We start from the raw sequence: 18,981 nt of genomic DNA on the forward strand, positions 1-18,981 counted from the left end.
CCCCCCTCTCCCTCCCTAAGAAAAAAATAAAACATTAAAAAAAAAAAAAAGATTTAAGCACTCCTGTGTTTATTGCAGCCTTATTTACAGTAGCCCAGATATGGAAGCACCATAAGTATCCATCAGTAGGTAAAAAAGATATTGTGTGTGTGTGTGTGTGTGTGTGTGTGTGTGTGTGTGTGTGTGTGTGTACACATACAATGGAATATTACTTAGTCACAAAGAAGAATGAAATCTTGCTTTTTGTAACAACATGGATGGACCTTGAGGGTATGCTAAGTGAAATAAGTCAGACAGAGAAAGACAAATACCATATGATTTTAGTCGTATGTGGACTCTAACAACCAGAACAGATAAGCAAAAACAGACTGATAAGTACAGAGAACAAATTGGTAGTTGCCAGAGTAGATGGGAGTAGATAGTGAGGGGTGAGATGGGGAGATGCATGAAATAAGTGAATAAAATGAGTAAGTCACAGAGATAAAAAGTGCAGCATAGGGAATATAGTCAGAAATACAATAATGTGACAATTTATTGTGGTGTTCATTTCATAATATATAGTATTGTTGGTCACTGTTGTACACCTGAAATGAATATAACATTGATATGTCAACTATACATCAATAATAAAACTTCGTAGAAAAGTAGAGAAAAGGGTAATTTTTTATTAACTGGTGTATTTTATTTTTTAAATTTTTTTTGATTTTTTTTTTTTTAAATTTCTGAGAGAGGGAGAGACAGCGTGAGCAGGGGAGGGTCAGAGAGAGAGGGAGACAGAGAATCTGAAACAGGCTCCAGGCTCTGAGCTGGCTCTCAGCACAGAGCCTGACGCGGGGCTCGAACCTACGAACTGTGAGATCATGACCTGAGCCGAAGTCGGACGCCCAACTGACTGAGCCACCCGGGCACCCCTTAACTGGTGTGTTTTAAATTATAGCATCTGTCACTGTTACTGTTCATAGTGGGTATTTAGTAAATATTTGTCAGATGGAATTTCTAAGCCTTCTGTTTATTATATTACATAAATCTGTTTGAATTCAACATTTTTCTTTGACAGTAAAAAACTATTTTGAATATATGTCTCACTTAAACAAATTTCCATTAGAAGAGAAATGTACATGATAAATTTTAAAAGCTTTTAAGAATCAGAGAGTTGGTTCAGCACTCAGTTTCAGCATGTCAAGGCAGTCATTATTAATAACATTTTGGTACATTTACTTTTTAATATTTTCTCAATAGGTTTTGTTTTAAAATATTGCTACATTTAGTCTGTGTGTAAAATATTGTATATAGTCTTTAACAAAATGTTATAGTAATACATTTTTGATATTGCAGATATTTTATAAGACTGGTAATATTAACATTCTGTTAGTGTATATGCCATAACTCACATACCTGTTCTACTATTGGGTAGATTTGGGTTGTTTTCAATTCTTCACCATTATAAAGTAAAATTAGGCCATAATGAAGACCTTAAAGGATAAAACTTTTTTTTGTATTTAAGGTTTTTTCCCCTCTTAGTATTATAATGCCAGAAGACTTTCTAAAAAGGATTAAAGCAATATATATTATTACCAGTTGTGACAAGAATGCTTGCTTTATTAAATATTGACTAGAGTACCATTTTTCATTATCTTCAAGAAAAAGTGATAAGTAGAAAATAGTATATGTTTTAAATATGCATTTATTTGATAATTGAGAAAACTTTTTTTTTTCCTCTTCTTTATAGTAGGTTCTATAAATGTCTTTTAGGGGTACCTGAGTGGCTCAGTTGGTTAAGCATCCGGCTTTGGCTCAGGTCATAATCTCACAATTCGTAGGTTCAAGCCCCGCACCGGGCTCTATGCTGACAGCCAGCTCAGAGCCTGTAGCCTGTTTCAGATTCTGTGTCTCCCTCTCTCTCTGACCCTCCCCTGCTTGCTCTCTCTCTCTCTCAGAACTAAATAAAACATTAAAAAATTATAAATGTTTTTTAGATAATTAAAATACTATCTTTTTTTCTTTTTTGAGAGAGTGTATGCATGTGTGCAGAGTAAGGGCAAAGAGAGAGGGAGAGAGAGAATCCCAAGCAGGCTCCATGACACAGGGCTCTATCTCATGACCATGAGATCACATCCTGAGTGAAAATCAAGAGTTGGATGAATGCTTAACTGACTGAGCCACTCAGGCACCCCAAAAAAGATCATCTTAATGTCTCTTCCAGTCATAATTTCTTTCTAATTATTGTAGAAGTTTTGTTACAATGTAATATTACATTTCTTAACCAGAGAGCAGAAGTGACATTTCCCAGGTCACATGTCTAACAGTTCTTAAAGGTGGGATTAGAATTTAGATCTCCTTAGTTCAGTGTGTCATTTCAAAGTAAGACATTGTTCTTTCTTTGGGAGAAAATTGTGGTTTTGCTTTGTTAAAAAAAAGTACACTGTATTATTAAGGAGTTTATCTCCTATAAGATCATTGATTTGATTTTGCAATAGAAATAAGAAAAGTACTTATTAGGTGTTAAAGAAATCTCATTCTGTTAAGTATCTTTGGCTTTAGCCATCCATATGAGACAGAATTTTAAAACGCCCATAGCTGGTCATTTCCTTCTACACGATTTGAATTTTTTTAAGGTTTATTTTTAAATACACTTCTACACCTGATATGGGGCTCAATCTTATGATCCCAAGATCAAGAGTCACCTGTTCTTCTGATTGAGCCAGCCAGGCACCCCTACACTAGTTGAATTTTAAAATTAATTTTTTATGAATAGGTTTAATTAAAAAAACTTTCTATGTTTATTTTTGAGATAGAGAGAGCGCAAGCAGGGGAGAGGCAGAGAGAGAGGGAGAGACAGAATCCGAAGCAGCACAGAGCCTGACATGGGAGTTTAACCCATGAATTGTGAGATTGTGACCTGAGCCAAAGTTGGATGCTTAACGTACTGAACCACCCAGGTGTCCATATGAATAAGTTTAATACACGGATTTACAAGATACCAAAATTTATAAGTGAAAGTCTCCTTTCTACCACTGTGCCTTAACTATCGGTTTCCTTTCCTAAAGAAAGCCAGTGTTAACAATTCTTGGAATACCTTTCAGAGATAGCTAGGTACGGTCTTTGGATGTCCTAGCAGATCCTTCCTCTCCCCTTTCAAGTACATACTAATTAACCCACTGTGTTTATTATCTTGGCAAGAACCACTTTTCTTAATTGTTTCATCTTTTTTAATTTTATATCTGGATCATAATTTGTTTTAGTAGTCCTTTATTGATGAACATTTTAGCTATTCTGTTTTTCTTTTTGCTGTTAGAAAAAAAATGCTTTAGGGGCGCCTGGGTGGCTCAGTCGGTTAAGTGTCCGACTTCGGCTCAGGTCATGATCTCACAGTTGGCGGGTTTGAGCCCCATGTCAGGCTCTGAGCTGTCAGCACAGAGCCTGCTTCTGATTCTGTGTCTCCCACTCTCTGTGGCCCTCCCCCACCCATGCTCGGTCTCTCTCTTAAGAATAAATAAAAAACATATTAAAAAAAGAAAAAAATGCTTTAGTGAATGAACAACTTTGTACATTGGTACAAATATTTTTTAGCCTATAATTTTAGTATTGGATGTAGAGTTTGAGAAGAAATTTACATTTTTTTCATTTTGATGGGTATTACCAAATTGCCCTCCATAGAAATTATATCAGTTTATACTCCCACCAGCATTTGAGTCTACGTATCTCTGTTCTTTCCCAAGGTATTGTTGTAAAGGATTAAAAAATCTTCTAATCAAATGCCTTTTCATGTGTATGTTTTTATTGTGAAGTATCCATATATTTTCCTTTTTTATGTAGATTTGATGAAACTCTTTATATATCAGGAAAACGAACCTTTTGCCTGCAATTATTTTTTTCTCCAAATGGAGGACTTTAGACTTTATGAGTGGTATATTTTTTCCACAGAGAAAATCAGTCTTTTTCTCTTACAGTTTCTGGATTTTGTTGTTAACTAATCATATTTAAAATAATGGAAACTGTTTTGAATATTAGATGGGTGAGGCGATGGGTAAAATAGGTGAAGGGAAGTAAGAGGTACAAACTTCCAGTTATAAAATGAATTATGAGATGAAAGTATAGCATAAGGAATATAGTTAATACTGTAATAACATTGTTTGGTGGTAGATAGTGACTGTACTTATCTTGGTCATCACTGACTAATGTATAGAATTGTTGAATCACTATGTTGTACACCTGAAACTAACATTGTGTATCAACTACAATTAAAAGAATGTTGAGGGACCACAGGGTGTCTCAATTGAGTATCTGATTCTTGATTTCAGCTTGGGTCATGATCCCAAGGTTATGGGATTGAGTCCTGCGTTGGGCTGCACGCTAAGGGTGGAGCCTGTTTAAGATTCTCTCTCTCTTCACTCTCTGGCTCTCTCCCTCGCTAGTGCTTTCTCTCTAAAATTTAAAAAAAAAATGTGGAAACTATGTGAGTTAAAAAAAATGGTTATTTGAATATATAAATCAAGGTATAAATGACTTATGATGTATGTCCTGAAAAATTAAGCATGTAATTTTCCTGTTTTGTACTATTATATGGATTTTATGTGGTTTAATTTAAACTAATTTTTTTAAACTTTTAAGTAATAAATAATTTACCTTGTTTTATAGATGCCTTCCAGGATGTCAAATTTGTCAGCAACTTGTCAGGTAAGTTTAATAACATAACTCTGTTGCACAAAGTTTGAAAAATAAAACTAACCTATCAGAAGCATCAGGTAGAATAAAGAGGGATACAACTCACAGGTTATTATGTCTGAGGGTTACTTTACTCAGAGTTGGGAGGTAAAGGATATGGCGTGAAACTCCAGTGAAGTTACTTGAGCAGAGTTCTAAAGCTGGATGTGAATTAGTTGGGTCAAGATTGAGCAAAAGCGATTTAGGCAGAGAGAACAAGATGTGGGAAGGCCTGACAGTGAAAGAGATTATGGTTCTGTCAGGAAACTGTAGAATGTATAATGTTATACGGACATAGGAAAGATGTGTTCTGGAGAAATAAGTAGGGACCAGATCATTTAAACTATGTGCTATGCCACATAGTTTTGATTTCATGTTAAGAGGATATTATACAGGGAAGTAAAATGCTTCGTTTTTCTTCTTTCTTTCTTCTTTCTTTTTTTTCTTCTTTGGTAAGAGCAGTTGGCATTTTGAGGAGATTGAATTGAGAGGAAAAATAGTTTGGAAAGTTTTGAAGTAATTTTGGAAAAAATTAGAGCTTGAATTATGATGATAAAGAGAAGGTAGACATATTTGAAAGGATGAATGAGATAAACTCAATAGGATTTGATGAATGTGTAGAGAAAGGAGAGATTTGAAGATAGTACCTAAATTTCTAACTTAGATAACTAAGTAAATAGTAATGTTGTTCATTAAGATCTGATGAAAGATTAGAAGAGTAAGAATAGAAGGTCTCTGGTAGGCTAGGAAGAAAAGTACACAGAGTGAGTTCATTTTAGATATATTGAATTGTTTTACCATTTCCAGTCCTATACATTCCTTCCTTTAGATGTGAAGTTCCATCTGGTATCTTTTCCATTCAGACTGAAGAGCTCACTTTAGTGTTTGGTATAATGCAGATAGTGGAGGTGAATTTTTCTCAGACTGGCTTATCTGAAAATAAGTCTTCATATTTTCATATTTTTCAGGTTTTCTTTAACTCTCATTTTTGAAGGGTATTTTCTGTACATGTAGAATGCTGAGTTGAGAGTTTTCTTATTCCAGCACTTTAATGATAACGTTAATTTGTCATCTGGCTTTTGTTTGTGGTGAGAAGTCAGTTGTTACTAGTGTAGTTATTCTTTATGTAATGCCATCTTTTTTTCCCTCTGCCTACTTTAAAGACTTTTTTCTGTATCTTTAGTTTTCAACAGCAGATATATAATTTGCTTAAGAGTGATTCTCTTTGTATATACTCTGCATTAATATTTGCAGGTTCATGTCTTTCACTGGATTGGGAAGTTTTTAGCCATTGTTTCTTAAAATATTTTTCTACCCCATTCTCTCTTCTCTCTGAGATTCCAGTTATACATTTGTTAGATTGCATGATATTTTCCATGGGCTACTGAGGCAGTGTATTTTTTAATTAAAATTTTATTATGCTGATTAAAGTAGAACATTTGTATTGATATGGCTTATGGTTTACTAATCCTTTTTTCTTTGATTACTATCATTTTATATATATATTTGTTTACTAATCCTTATTCTGCGGTCACCAATATGCTGTTTTGCCCATCCAGTGAACTTCTTGTTCATTATATTTTTCAGTTCTAAAATTTTTATTTGATTCTTTATTACAGTTTCTAAGTCACTGCTGAGATGACCTATCTGTATCCTTGTTATCATATCATCTATTTATACAAGCTTTTTTTTTTTTAAATATTTTTATTTATTTCTAGGAGAGAGAGAGAGAGAGAGAGAGAGAGAGACAGCGTGAGCAGGGGAGGGTCAGAGAGAGAGGGAGTCACAGACTGAAACAGGCTCCAGGCTCTGAGCTGTCAGTCAGCACAGAGCCCGACGCGGGGCCCGAACCCACGAACCGCGAGATCATGACCTAAGCGAAAGCCGGACGCTTAACCTTAACCGACTAAGCCACCCAGGCGCCCCTATTTATACAAGCTTTGAACTTCTGTTTATAATATCTGCATTAAAATATTTTTTTACTAATTCCAACATCTGTGTCATTTAGGGTCTGTTTTTGTTGAGTCATTGAATTTATCTACTTTTTTCTTGATTATGAGTCACTTTCTTTGCTTTTTCATATGTGTAGTAATTTCTTATTATATGCTGTGAGTTTCCATGATCCACTTTAGGAGTTCTGGGCTATGTTGTCTTCCTTTGAATAATTTAAATTTTGTTCTGACAGGTGATTAAATTATTGACAGATTCTTTTGTCCCATGAGGCTTGATTTTATTCTTTGTTAGTGCAGCTCTATTTTTATTTTGAACTTAGTCTTAGAATGTGGACTGTGCTCCTTAAGGTATAACCTTTTTAGGATCTCACCTGAATGCCCAGGATGCCCGGTATCCACAGTATGTCTTTTCACTCTGAACTAAAACTGCAGTGTTTCCCAGCTCTTTATGATTCTGTTCTCAGACCCACAGTAGGTGATTTCTGTTAGGTGTCAAAGTTTGACTGACACAGATACAACTCAGTGTATTGGCAAAAACCCTTGGTGACTCCTCATGCAAGTTTCTTTTCTCCCTCTTTATAGGTCTCTCTTTTCTTGTACCTTGTTACAAATTCTAGCTGTTTCAGTAGTCTGGAATTCTGTTTGTTGCCTCCTCGCTCAGCTCTTGACACTGCCATTTTCTACCTGGGCATTATCTCAGTGCCCAATGGTTGAAAAATTGCCCCAGTGTGGTGGATTTATGGGACTCACCTCATATATTTTTCTTCATTTCAAGGTTTGAAGTCTCATTACCTCTTGTTCAGTACTTAAAAACATTATCTCATATATTTTGTCTACTTTTGTCAAGTGACCCAGTGATGTTTAAGGTTTGGTGATTAGCTAGAAGGACTCAACAGGACTCAGGATGTAGTGAGTAGTACTCGTGGCCAACATTTAATAAGTATGAGGATATCTCTGTTGAAGAATTTGTCTCTTTTCTGTGTTTGCTCAAAATGTTTTAGTGAATAGATGTTGAATTTTTTTGGTCTTTTCAGTGAACAGACTTTTTGTGTGATTGTTTTTTCTCCATTGTTTTTCTTTTCTTTTCATGTTTCGTTATATATTCTTTATGATTTCTTCTCATCTGCTTACTTTGGATTTAATTTGCCCTTTTTAGTTTTTTAAGGTGGAAGTTTAGATAAGTATTACTTGCAGATCTACTTTTCTAATTTAAACTATATATTATAAATTTTTATCCTATATATTTTTGTAGTGTAAAGTAAATATATAAATACACTAATTTGCATACTAAACACTGTACAGTTATATCCTGTATGTTTTGATACTATTTTTATTTTTTTAAAATATTTTCTAGTTTCTTTGTGACTTTCTGTGATCCATGAGTTAATAAAAAGTGTATCATTTAATCTCCGAATACTTGAGGATTTTCTCAGTATATTTCTTTTATTGGTTTCTAGTTTAATTTCACTGTAGTGTGAGAACATACTTTTTATGATTTCCATCCTTATTTTAGTTTATTGAGACTTATTTTATGACACAAAGTATGGTTAATATTGGTGAATACTTCTTGTGCACTCAAGTAAAGTTTTTCTGTTGTTGGGTGGAGTGTTCTATAAATGTCTATTAAACCACTTTGGATGGCTGATAGTTTTGTTCCAGTCTTACAGGATTCTGATTTGATAGGAATTCCCGCCCCCCCCTTTTTTTATTTACTTTAAAGATGCTGTATAAACACGTTGGGGCACCTGGCTGGCTCAGTTGGAAGAGCAAGTGACTCTTAATCTTGGGGTTGTGAGTTCGAAGTCCATGTTGGGTGTAGAGTTTACTTAAATAAATAAAATTAAAAAAAAAAAAAAGTAAGATGCTGTACCACAGTGACTGTGGATTGCATGATTTTTTTTTTTTTTAATGCTTATTTACTTTTGAGAGAGAGAGAACAGGAGAACAAGCACATGGGGGGAGGGGCGAGGGGGAGAGAGAGAGAGAGAGATGGAACCTGAAGCAGCCTCCAGGCTCCATGCTGTCAGCAGAGTCCTGATCTGGGGCTCAAACTCACAAAATGCAAGATCATGACCTGAGCCGAAGTCAGATGCTTAACTGACTGAGCCACCCAGATACCCTGCATGATTTTTTTAATAAGATGTCTGCTGTCATAATTAGCTTTGTTCTTCTGCACATATTGTGACATTTGTACTCTGCTATTTTTCTGCTTTTAAGATTTTCTCTATCACTGGCGTTCAGCAGTGCCTTAATGTGATTTCTTTAAGCTTATTTTCCTTCTTTCTTATTGAACTCAAATTTGTCTTTCAAATAGTTTTCAGATTTTTGCCCAATTTTCCGATTTTTATTTCCACTCCTTCATTTCTGGTACTTAAATTATGTGTGTATTGAGATAATTATTATCGTTCCACGGGTAGCTAATGTTCCACGGGTTGCTAATGTTTAACTCCTTTTGTTTCCCCCCAATCTTTTCTCTCATTGTTTCATTTTGGATAGATTCTGTTGCTATTTCTTCTGTTGCTGGTTTTCTTTCTTTGTGGGGTCTTATGTGTTAGAAATCTTACTCTATGGCATTTTCACTTCAGTTATTATTTTTATTTATTATTTATTAATTTATTTAATTTTTAAATTTACATCCAAGTTAGCATATAGTGCAACTGTGATTTCAGGAGTAGATTCCTTAATGCCCCTCACCCATTAAGCCCCTTCCGCCTTCCCACAACCCCTCCAGTAACTCTCTGTTCTCTGTATTTGGAAGAGTCTCTTGTTTTCTCCCCCTCCCTGTTTTTGCATTATTTTTGCTTTCCTTCCTTTATGTTCATCTGTTTTATATCTTAAATCCTTCATATGTTTGAAATCATATGATATTTGTCTTTCTCTGACTGACTAATTACGCTTAACATAATACTCTCTAGTTGCATCCATGTAATTGCAAATGGCAAGATTTCATTCTTGATTGCCGAGTAATGCTCCATTGTGTATATATACCACATCTGGATCCATTCATCCATCGATGGGCATTTGGGCTCTTTCCATACTTTGGCTATTGTTGATAGTACTGCTATAAACATTTGGGTGCATGTGCCCCTTCAAAACAGAATATTTGTATCCCTTGGATAAATACCTAGTAGTGCAGTTGCTGGGTCATAGGTTAGTTCTATTTTTAATTTTTTGAAAGCTTCCTGTCTTACATTTAGGTCTTTCATCCATTTTGAGGTTTTTTTTGTGTATGGTGCAAGAAAGTGACCCAGGTTCATTTTTCTGCATGTCACTGTCTAGTTTTCCTAGCACCATTTTTGAAGAGACCGTCATTATTCCAGTGGATGGTCTTTCTTGCTTTGTCAAAGATTAGTTGGCCATACATTTGTGGGTCCATCTCTGGGTTCTCTATTCTGTTCCATTGTTCTGAGTGTCTGTTCTTGTGCCAGTACCATACTGTCTTGATGATTACAGCTTTATAATACGTCTTACAGTCAGGGAGTGTGATGCCTCCAGCTTTGGTCTTCCTTTTCAAGATTGCTTTGGCTCTTCAGGGTCTTTTCTGGTTCTATGTAAAATTTAGGATTCTTTGTGCTAGCTCTGTGAAGAATGCTGCTGTTATTTTGATAGAGAATGCTCAGATATTATTTGTAGATGTTCTAGTTGGGTATTTTATTTTATTTATTTGTTTGTTTCTTTGTTTGTAAGCTTCATGCCCAGTATGAAGCCCATTGCAGGGCTTGAACTCACAATCCTGAGATTAAGACCTGAGCTGAGATCAAGAGTAAGATACTTAACTGACTGAGCCACCCAGGTGCCCCTGGTTGTGCCTTTTTAAGAAAAGTGTTTTACATGGAAAGAGCCTAAGTGTCCATCAACAGATGAATGGATCAAGAAGATGTGGTTTATCTATACCATGGAATACTACATGGCAATGAGAAACAATGAAATCTGGCCATGTGTAGCAACATGGATGGACCTTGAGGGTGTTACGCTGAGCGAAATAAGTCAGGCAGAGAAGGACAAATATCATGTTTGCACGTATAGGAGGATTAGGAGGAACTTGACGGAGGAACAAGGGGGAGAAGAAGGGCAGAAATGGTGGGGGAAAGGGAGAGAGGCAAACCATGAGAGACTCTTGAATGCTAACAAAAACTGAGGACTGATGGATGTGGGGGGGAGGAGGGGATGGGCATGGAGGAGGACACTTGTGGGGATGAGCACTGAGTGTTATGTGGAAACTAATTTGACAATAAACTATTTGTAAAAAAAAAAAAAAAGAAAGAAAAGAAAAGTGTTTTACAGGGGTGCCTTGATGTCTTACTCAGTCGGTTAATATCCTACTTTTGATTTTGACTCAGGTCGTAATCCCATGGTCATGAGATCAAGCCCTGTGTTGGGCTCTACCGGGCATGGAGCCTACTGAAGAGTCTCTCTTTCTCTCCTCCTCTGCCCCTCCCCTACTCACTTGTGTGAATGTTTTTGCATGCGCGCTCACTCTTCTCTCTCACACACACACACAAAAATTTCTAGTTCTTCCCTGGTTGTGGTCTTGTTTTCATTCTGGTCACCTTCCAAAGCATATTTTTAATAGTTGGAGTTTATTTGTAGTAGTTCTTTTAGTTTCTGCTAATTCAACCATATCTGTACAATTTTTGGGTCTTCATTTAGTGATTTTTTTCCCACTTATTTTCCAGTTTCTTTGCATCCTTTATAATTTTTAAAAAATGTTTACTTTCGGGGAGGGGAGAGAGAGAGAGCGCGTGTGAGCAAACTGGGGGAGGGGCAGAGAGAGAGGAGAGTATAACAAGCAGGATCCATGCTGTCAGCTTGGAGCCCAACACAGAGTTCAGTCTCACAAACCATGAGATCATAACCTGAGCCAAAATCATGCTTAACCAACTGAGCCACTCAGGCGCCCTGCATGCTTTGTAATTTTTGATGGATGCTGCACATTGTGAATTTTATGTTTTAGGGTGCTGGATTTTGTCATTTTCTGTTAGGGAGCTTTGGACTTGTTTTAGCAGAGAATTAAATTACTTTGGATCAATTTGATCATTTCAAGTCTTGCTTTTATAGTTTGTCATGGCACATTTGGGTCTAGGTCTAATTTAGCTCTTCTAATAGACATTACCCTTCTGAGGACCGTTTTTATAGGTCTTGTATATTGAGATCTCTACTCTGGCTGGTGACAACCACAAACTGTTCCCTGCCCTTTATGAACTTCTGGAATTATTTGGCCTACTGTTGTCTAATGTTTGCTTTGGGTAGTTTATTCTTATTCATGTTTAAGAAGACCCTTCTGCAAAAATTTGGAACTCTCTCAAGTAGCTACCTCCTCTTTTTGTTTTTTGTCCCAAAACTCTAGCTCCTTTTGTTTCTACAAACTGTGATTATGATTTTTTTATCAAATCATTGAGACTGCCTGGCTCCACTGGGTTCCTGCTTCCTACATAGTATGTCCAGTAAGTGCTTCTAGGTAGAATAGAATTGCTCTTTCTGCCCCTGGCCCTGGGTCACCAGTGTTGTCACTGTATAGGTTAGTTTGCATTTTCTTGAATTCTGTATACATGAAATCATAGAAATATGTTCTGTTTAGCATCTGGATTCTTTCATGCAGCATGATAATTTTGAGATCATCCATATTATGTTTGTTAGTCATTCCTTTCTGTTGCTGAATACTATTCTATTATATGGCTGTACTACATTTTGTAGGTGCCCCACACTAAATTTAGAGTATTACATCATTAAGCAAATTTATTTACACTATTTTAATGCTATGTTAAAGGTATTAATTTATTGGTATTATAAAAATAAAGTTAAATTATTTTCATACTCTTCATTGGTTTGTTTATTTTAATTCACTTTTCCATTGACTAGTTTTTTAAAAGATCTTTTAAAAATTTCTTTCCTTTAGGTGTTTTTGTGGTCGTTTGGTCAAGCAACATGCTTGTTTTACTGCAAGTCTTGCCATGAAATACTCAGATGTGAAATTGGGTGACCATTTTAATCAGACATTAGAAGAATGGTCTGTGGAAAAGCATACAGAACAGAGCCCAACAGATGCTTATGGAGTCATAAATTTTCAAGGTGGTTCTCATTCCTACAGAGCTAAGGTATGTCATGTACTTCACTTTTTTAAACTTCATTTAACTTGTTACCTAAATAATATACATTTGTTGTCTGAAGATTTATATAACAGTAAGTCAGAAAATTAGTCTCAGTTATTTCTTTATGTATTTTGAAGTTCTTTGTATAGGTGTTTATAAATATAGAAGTATTATGTCTTCTTCATGAGTTGAACCTTTTATCATTATGAAATGTCTTTTAATCTTTTGTTATTTTTTTTTTGACAAAGTCTGGTTTTTCTTTTCTTTTTTTAAATGTTTTTATTTATTTTTGAGAGAGATAGAGAAGACAGAGCACAAGCTGGGAGTGGGGGAGGGGCAGAGAGAGAGAGAGGGAGACACAGAATCTGAAGCAGGCTCCAGGCTCTGAGCTGTCCGTGCAGAGCCCAACGTGGGCTTGAATTCGCGAATTCCATCTGGGCCACCCAGAGGCCTCCAAAGTCTGCTTTTTCTTAAATGAGCTTAGCTAAGTTTTTTTTCTTCCCTTTTACTTTTAACCTTTCCTTATGTTTAAGAGGTTTCTTTTTCTTTTTTTTTTTTTTAATGTTTTATTCACTTCTAGGAGAGAGAGAGAGAGACAGCGTGAGCAGGGGAGGGTCAGAGAAAGAGAGAGACACAGACTTTGAAACAGGCTCCAGGGTCTGAACTGGCAGTCAGCACAGAGCCCGACGCGGGCTCGAACCCATGAACCGTGAGATCATGACCTAAGCGAAAGTTGGATGCTTAACCGACTAAGTCACCCAGGCGCCCCAAGAGGTTTCTTTTTAAGAAGCACATAATTTTTGGGGTGCCTGAGTGGCTCAGTTGGTTAAGCATCCAACTTTGGCTCAGGTCCTGATCTCATGGTGCATGGGTTCGAGCCCCACGTCCGGCTCTGTGCTGACAGCTAGCTCAGATCCTAGAGCCTGTTTCATATTCTGTATCTCCCTCTCTCTCTGACCTTCCCCTATTCATGCTGTCTCTATCTCAGAAATAAATTGAAAACATTTTTAAAAAAACACATGATTTTTAAATTTAGTTTACTGTCTCACTTTTTCTTTGTTCCCTTTTCTTACATGCTTTGGATTTAGTATTTTTTTTATTATTTACTTCCTTATTAGCATGTTATTTATACATTCTTTTTCTGTAGATTAATCTCTTTTTATATGTTTGTTTATTTATTTGTTTTGAGAGAGAAGGAGAGAATGAGCTGGGGTGGGACAGAGAGAGAGAGAGAGAGAATCTCAAGGAAGCTCTGTGCTTGACAGTCCCAGTGTGGGGCTCAAACTCAGGAAGCGTGAGATCATGACCTGAGCTGAAATCAAGAGTTGGACGTTTAATGGACTGAGCCACCCAGGTGCCCCTTTCTATAAATTAATCTTACAGTAAACACTGCAAAATGCATTTTAATATAAGTTAGTCCTTTTACTACTTTTGGACAGTGCAAGAACCTTTAGAATACTGTTTAACTGCATTTTTTCTTTCGTGACTTACGTGCTTTTGTTGGCATAATTTTAAACCCCCCAAACCTAATTATTACTCATTTAGATTACCAGCATCTTACCCCTTAGGTTGTTCTTTGTTCTGTCTGACTCCCTGCCTTGATGGGAAAAGCAGTGCTAACAGTAGATCCATCTCTCCAAATTTTCATATTCTTTTGGATCTGGATCCCAGTTTTTTGGCCTTGGTAGCTTTGTGATGCCTTCAGACATGTTATTTATGGGGCCCCTGGGTGGCTTAGTCATGTAAGTGCAGACTTTGGCCCAGGTCATGATCTTGCAAGTCTTAAGTTAAAGCCCTTTGTCAGACTCTTTGCTGATGGTGCAGAGCTTGCTTGGGATTTTCACTCTTTTCCTCTCTCTCTGCTCTTCCCCTATTTGCGCTTTCTTTCTCTAAATAAATAAATTTTAAAAATGTTACTTATCTTCTAGTTTCTCTATTCCTAGGGACAGAGTTAGTTCAAAACAGTCTAGTCTACTGTTGTCCAAAGTAGAATTCCTCACTTATTACTTAAATAATCTTTTTAAATTTTAACTTTAAGCTGTTTTCCAAACACTACTTTATGTACCCCAATATAATAATAACTTAAAACTAATGCAGGAAGACTTAGTATAGAACAAATCTTATTACATTCTCTAGAGTCTTCTCATTTTTGTAGAATTCTGATATTTTGGAATATTTTTCATTAGTATTTGAGCTCTGTAAAGCAATGGGCAATATATTGTTTTGCAAGAAACCTTTCGTAGAGATGGTTAAAAATATTTTTCTTCTGGGACGTTTGGGTGGCTCAGTTGGTTAAGTGTCCAACTTGGGCTTAGGTCATGATCTTGTGATCTGTGAGTTTGAGCCCTGCATCAGGCTTTGTGCTGGCAGCTCGGAGCCTGCAGTCTGCTTTGGATTCTGTGTCTCCCTTTCTCTCTCCTTCTCCTCCACTTGTTCCTGTGTGTGTGTCTCTCTCTCTTTTTCTCTCTCTCTCTCTCTCTCAAAAATAAAGAGTTTAAAAAAACCTTTTTTAATGTTTTTCTTCCAACATATGAATATTTCGGATTTCTTATGAGCTAAATCATACAGGTATATTAGAGAAAATGAATTAGAGTGGTAATGGCAAGTAAGTTCATGATACCACTTAAGACAAATATAATTTTCTTAACCTTTTAAATCAGAGTATGTTACAGCTTATTTTCTATAGAATTTTTCAAAAATTAAACTTGTGAATCCATCTGAACACCTTGAAATATTGAGTGAAAAATATTTTTGTTCTTTTATTGCATAATCAAAATTCTATTATAAATAGACTGGATCATTTGTATAACTTTCAAACAAACAGATAATACAGTATTTATCTCTGTTAATAGCAAAAGTTGTAGAAGCTTCCTTTTTTTTTTCATTATTCTCTCTTTTTCCCTTTTCTCATCACCGTAGCTAGCCTTAGCAATTCCCACTACTGCAGATTCATCGTTATACCAAATCATTAAATACTGTGCATAGATAAAGGGTAATTGAGTGTATATAAATAGGAAGAGAAAAATATTTATGTTTTAAAGGTTAAAAATTAGAGTACTATTGCTTCTGTAGCTCTTACAGAATGATTTTCCAGCTTTAAAATAATTTGTTATTGTTTATTCCTAGGAGTGTTAAGTACATTAAAAGCATAAGTACATTAAAAGCACCCTACTAGACTACTTCATAACAATCTGATCTAAATAACATTTTTCTAAAGTTATATAATGTTGCATTATGAAACCAATGAACATATTCAGTTATTTTGTCCTTTTAAAAATCTTTTTTAGTATGTGAGACTATCATATGACACCAAACCTGAAGTCATTCTGCAACTTCTGCTTAAAGAATGGCAAATGGAATTACCCAAACTTGTTATCTCTGTGCATGGAGGCATGCAGAAATTTGAGCTTCACCCACGAATCAAGCAGCTGCTTGGCAAGGGTCTTATTAAAGCTGCAGTTACAACCGGAGCCTGGATTTTAACTGGAGGAGTAAACACAGGTAATATGATGATTATACCGATTTTATTTAGTGTATTTATAAATGTTTCATAATACCAATTAGATATTTTAAACAATAGTTAACACCAAATATCAGCATATTCAGTTTTTTCTGTTAAATAATTTATATAGTTCTTAAAGATAAGTGGTAATTGTAGAAGTATTTGATTTTCATTTAGTGTTAAAAATAATAACTGTAGAGCAAGTATTGACAAACTTGTCAGTATGGTCCCATGTACCAAATACAACCCACTCGTTGTTTTTCTAAATAAAGATTTATTGGAATATAGCTACACTTACTTGTTTTTGAATTATCTGTAGTTACATTTGTGCTACAACAGCAGAGATAAATAGTTGTGACAGAAACGGTTTACCTTGCAAACCTTAAAATGTTTATTATTTGACCTTTTACCAAAGAAGGTTGTTGACCCCTACTGTAGAGTCAGGTGTTATTCCTATCACTTTCTGACTACTGGCAAATTGATCCCAGAATGGCAATCCATTGCCTAGGCAGTGGTGAGAAGTAGCTTTCAAAATTAATTTTTAATATACTATGATTTTTCATTCCAAGTTTTTTCTACCACATATATAGGTTAGATCTAAGAATGCTAAATTGACTTTAGTATCCGAAGTAAAATATAATTATTATTTAAATTAGTTTGCAGACATTTAACTCATTATCAGCAACTGGTTTTTGAATCTCATTGTTTGTCAGGCATTCTTTTGGCTGCTGAAGATATATCATTCCACAAAACAAAGAGAATATTTACCTTTGTGGAGCTTGTATTCTAGCAGAGGAGATGCAAACAGATAACTAAATATGTTAATACATATTTAGATGATAAGTGCTATGGAGACACTTGAAATATAGAGGAGAGATGTTGAGGGACAATGGAGGGGGCTTCATTAATAAGGTGACATCTAAGTAGAAAATGAAGGAAATGAGGGAGCAAGATAAGAATAATGTGGCGCAGAGCATTTAAAAGAAAAGAAACTACTAGTTTGTTGGAAGAATGGTAAGAAGGGTTCAATGTAGGTAAGTAGAATGAACAAGCAATGCTAGGTGATGAAGCTGGAAAGGTATAGGGGTGTGGTGGGTGATGAGATGGGGTGAGGCAGCGTAGAGTGGTGAATAGCAGGGGCAAAGGCACATCATTATATAAAGCCTTATAGGCCATTATGAGCACTTCCACATTTACTCTGAGTAAGAAAGGAAAGTTTGCAGAGAGTTGACAAGAACAAAGATCATTTGGATGATATTTTGAATATAGAATATGAACAGGCAAGGCAGCATTTGGAAGACCAGTGAAGAGGCTATTTCCATACTCCAGTGAGGAATGAGATCTAATGCATTATAAAAATCAAATTGAGTGATGCATTAGTTTTCTAGGGCTGCCATAACAAAATACCATGGGCTGGGTGGCTTAAGCAAAATAAATTTTCTCACAGTTTTGGAGGTCCCAAGATGAAGATGTTAGCAGGTTTGGCTTCTCCTGAGGCCTCTCTCCTTGGCTTTTAGTTGGCCACTTTCCCACTATGTCCTCTTCTCTGTGCAGTGTGCATTCCTGGTATCTCTTTCTGGGTCCAAAATTTCCTCTTCATAAAAGGAAACCAGACAGATTGGATAATGACCTCATTTTAAGTATATAACCTCTTTAAAGGACCTGTCTCCAAATACAGTCACATTCTCAGGTGCTGGGGTTAGGATTTCAACATATAAATTTTGGAAAAGATACAGTTCAGCCCATAACAAGTGATAATGAGGAGTTATATGATCTTTGAATTATCTTCTCTACTTTTTCCCTTATTTTTGATTAGTTGGACAACTTTTGTAGTTGCTTGTTGTGTGTGTAGTGTGTGTTTTGCTTATGGTCCTGAGCCATACTCTTCATTTTTTTTTAGATGATGTGTAGAACAATAACAAAAAACTACAGTTACTTACATGAGGAATCTAAGAGAGGACTAGGCCTAACAACATGGTAAAAGTTACTTTTACGTGTGTTTCAGGCAGTTGTAGTGATTTGACATTGTGGGATTTTTTGTTTGTTTGTTTTCTTTTTGGTCCTTGTGTTTTCTTTCATCAGTTTGTCTTTTGGACCTCATTACTTTTTATCTTCTTTGTGTAAAGAAAAATATCACCAATATAGTGTTATAGATTGAGCACAGGATTATTCTGAAAACAATAACTACTTTCAAATAAAGTGAATTAAATTTTGTATGAACAGGTGTGGCAAAACATGTTGGTGATGCCCTCAAAGAACATGCTTCCAGATCATCTCGAAAGATTTGCACTATTGGAATAGCTCCATGGGGAGTGATTGAAAACAGAAATGATCTTGTTGGAAGAGATGTAAGAACAATTTTAAAAATTGTTTATATTTGAACTTATGTATATAAACAAAATTAGAGTAAGAATTGTGGAGGTCAACTTAAACTATTCATGATCGTATTATACTTTTCAAATTATGTTTAAAAAGTATTTTCCTGAGGTGCCTGGGTGGCTGTCGGTTAAGTGTCTGACTTCGGGTTAGATCATGATATCATGGCTCATGGGTTATAGCCCCACACTGGGCTCTATGCTGACAGCTGGGAGCCTGGAGCCTGCTTTGAATTCTCCCTCTCTCTCCCCCTTTCTCCACCCCACCCCTGCTTGCACTCTCTCTCTCTTCCAAAAATAAACATTAAAAAAGTTTTTTAAAAAGTATTTCCTTGAGGTTTTCTTAACCATCCTTTCAA

At 35.7% G+C, this 18,981-nt stretch overlaps 1 protein-coding gene across 3 annotated transcripts in view; it reads left to right on the forward strand.

The window, feature by feature from the left end:
• The window catches only part of TRPM7 (transient receptor potential cation channel subfamily M member 7), a 125,834-nt gene that overhangs the window by 25,732 nt on the left and 81,121 nt on the right, over positions 1-18,981 (forward strand). For all 3 annotated transcript variants that reach the window (XM_077764410.1, XM_077764411.1, XM_077764413.1), the window contains exons 3-6: positions 4,639-4,677; positions 12,553-12,751; positions 16,033-16,246; positions 18,471-18,595. In XM_077764410.1, the coding sequence (XP_077620536.1) occupies positions 4,639-4,677; positions 12,553-12,751; positions 16,033-16,246; positions 18,471-18,595 (577 nt within the window). The remainder of the gene's footprint in view (positions 1-4,638; positions 4,678-12,552; positions 12,752-16,032; positions 16,247-18,470; positions 18,596-18,981) is intronic.

Source organism: Crocuta crocuta, unplaced genomic scaffold (genome assembly GCF_008692635.1).
Source record: "Crocuta crocuta isolate KB4526 unplaced genomic scaffold, BGI_CrCroc_1.0 scaffold102, whole genome shotgun sequence".
NCBI lineage: Eukaryota > Metazoa > Chordata > Mammalia > Carnivora > Hyaenidae > Crocuta > Crocuta crocuta.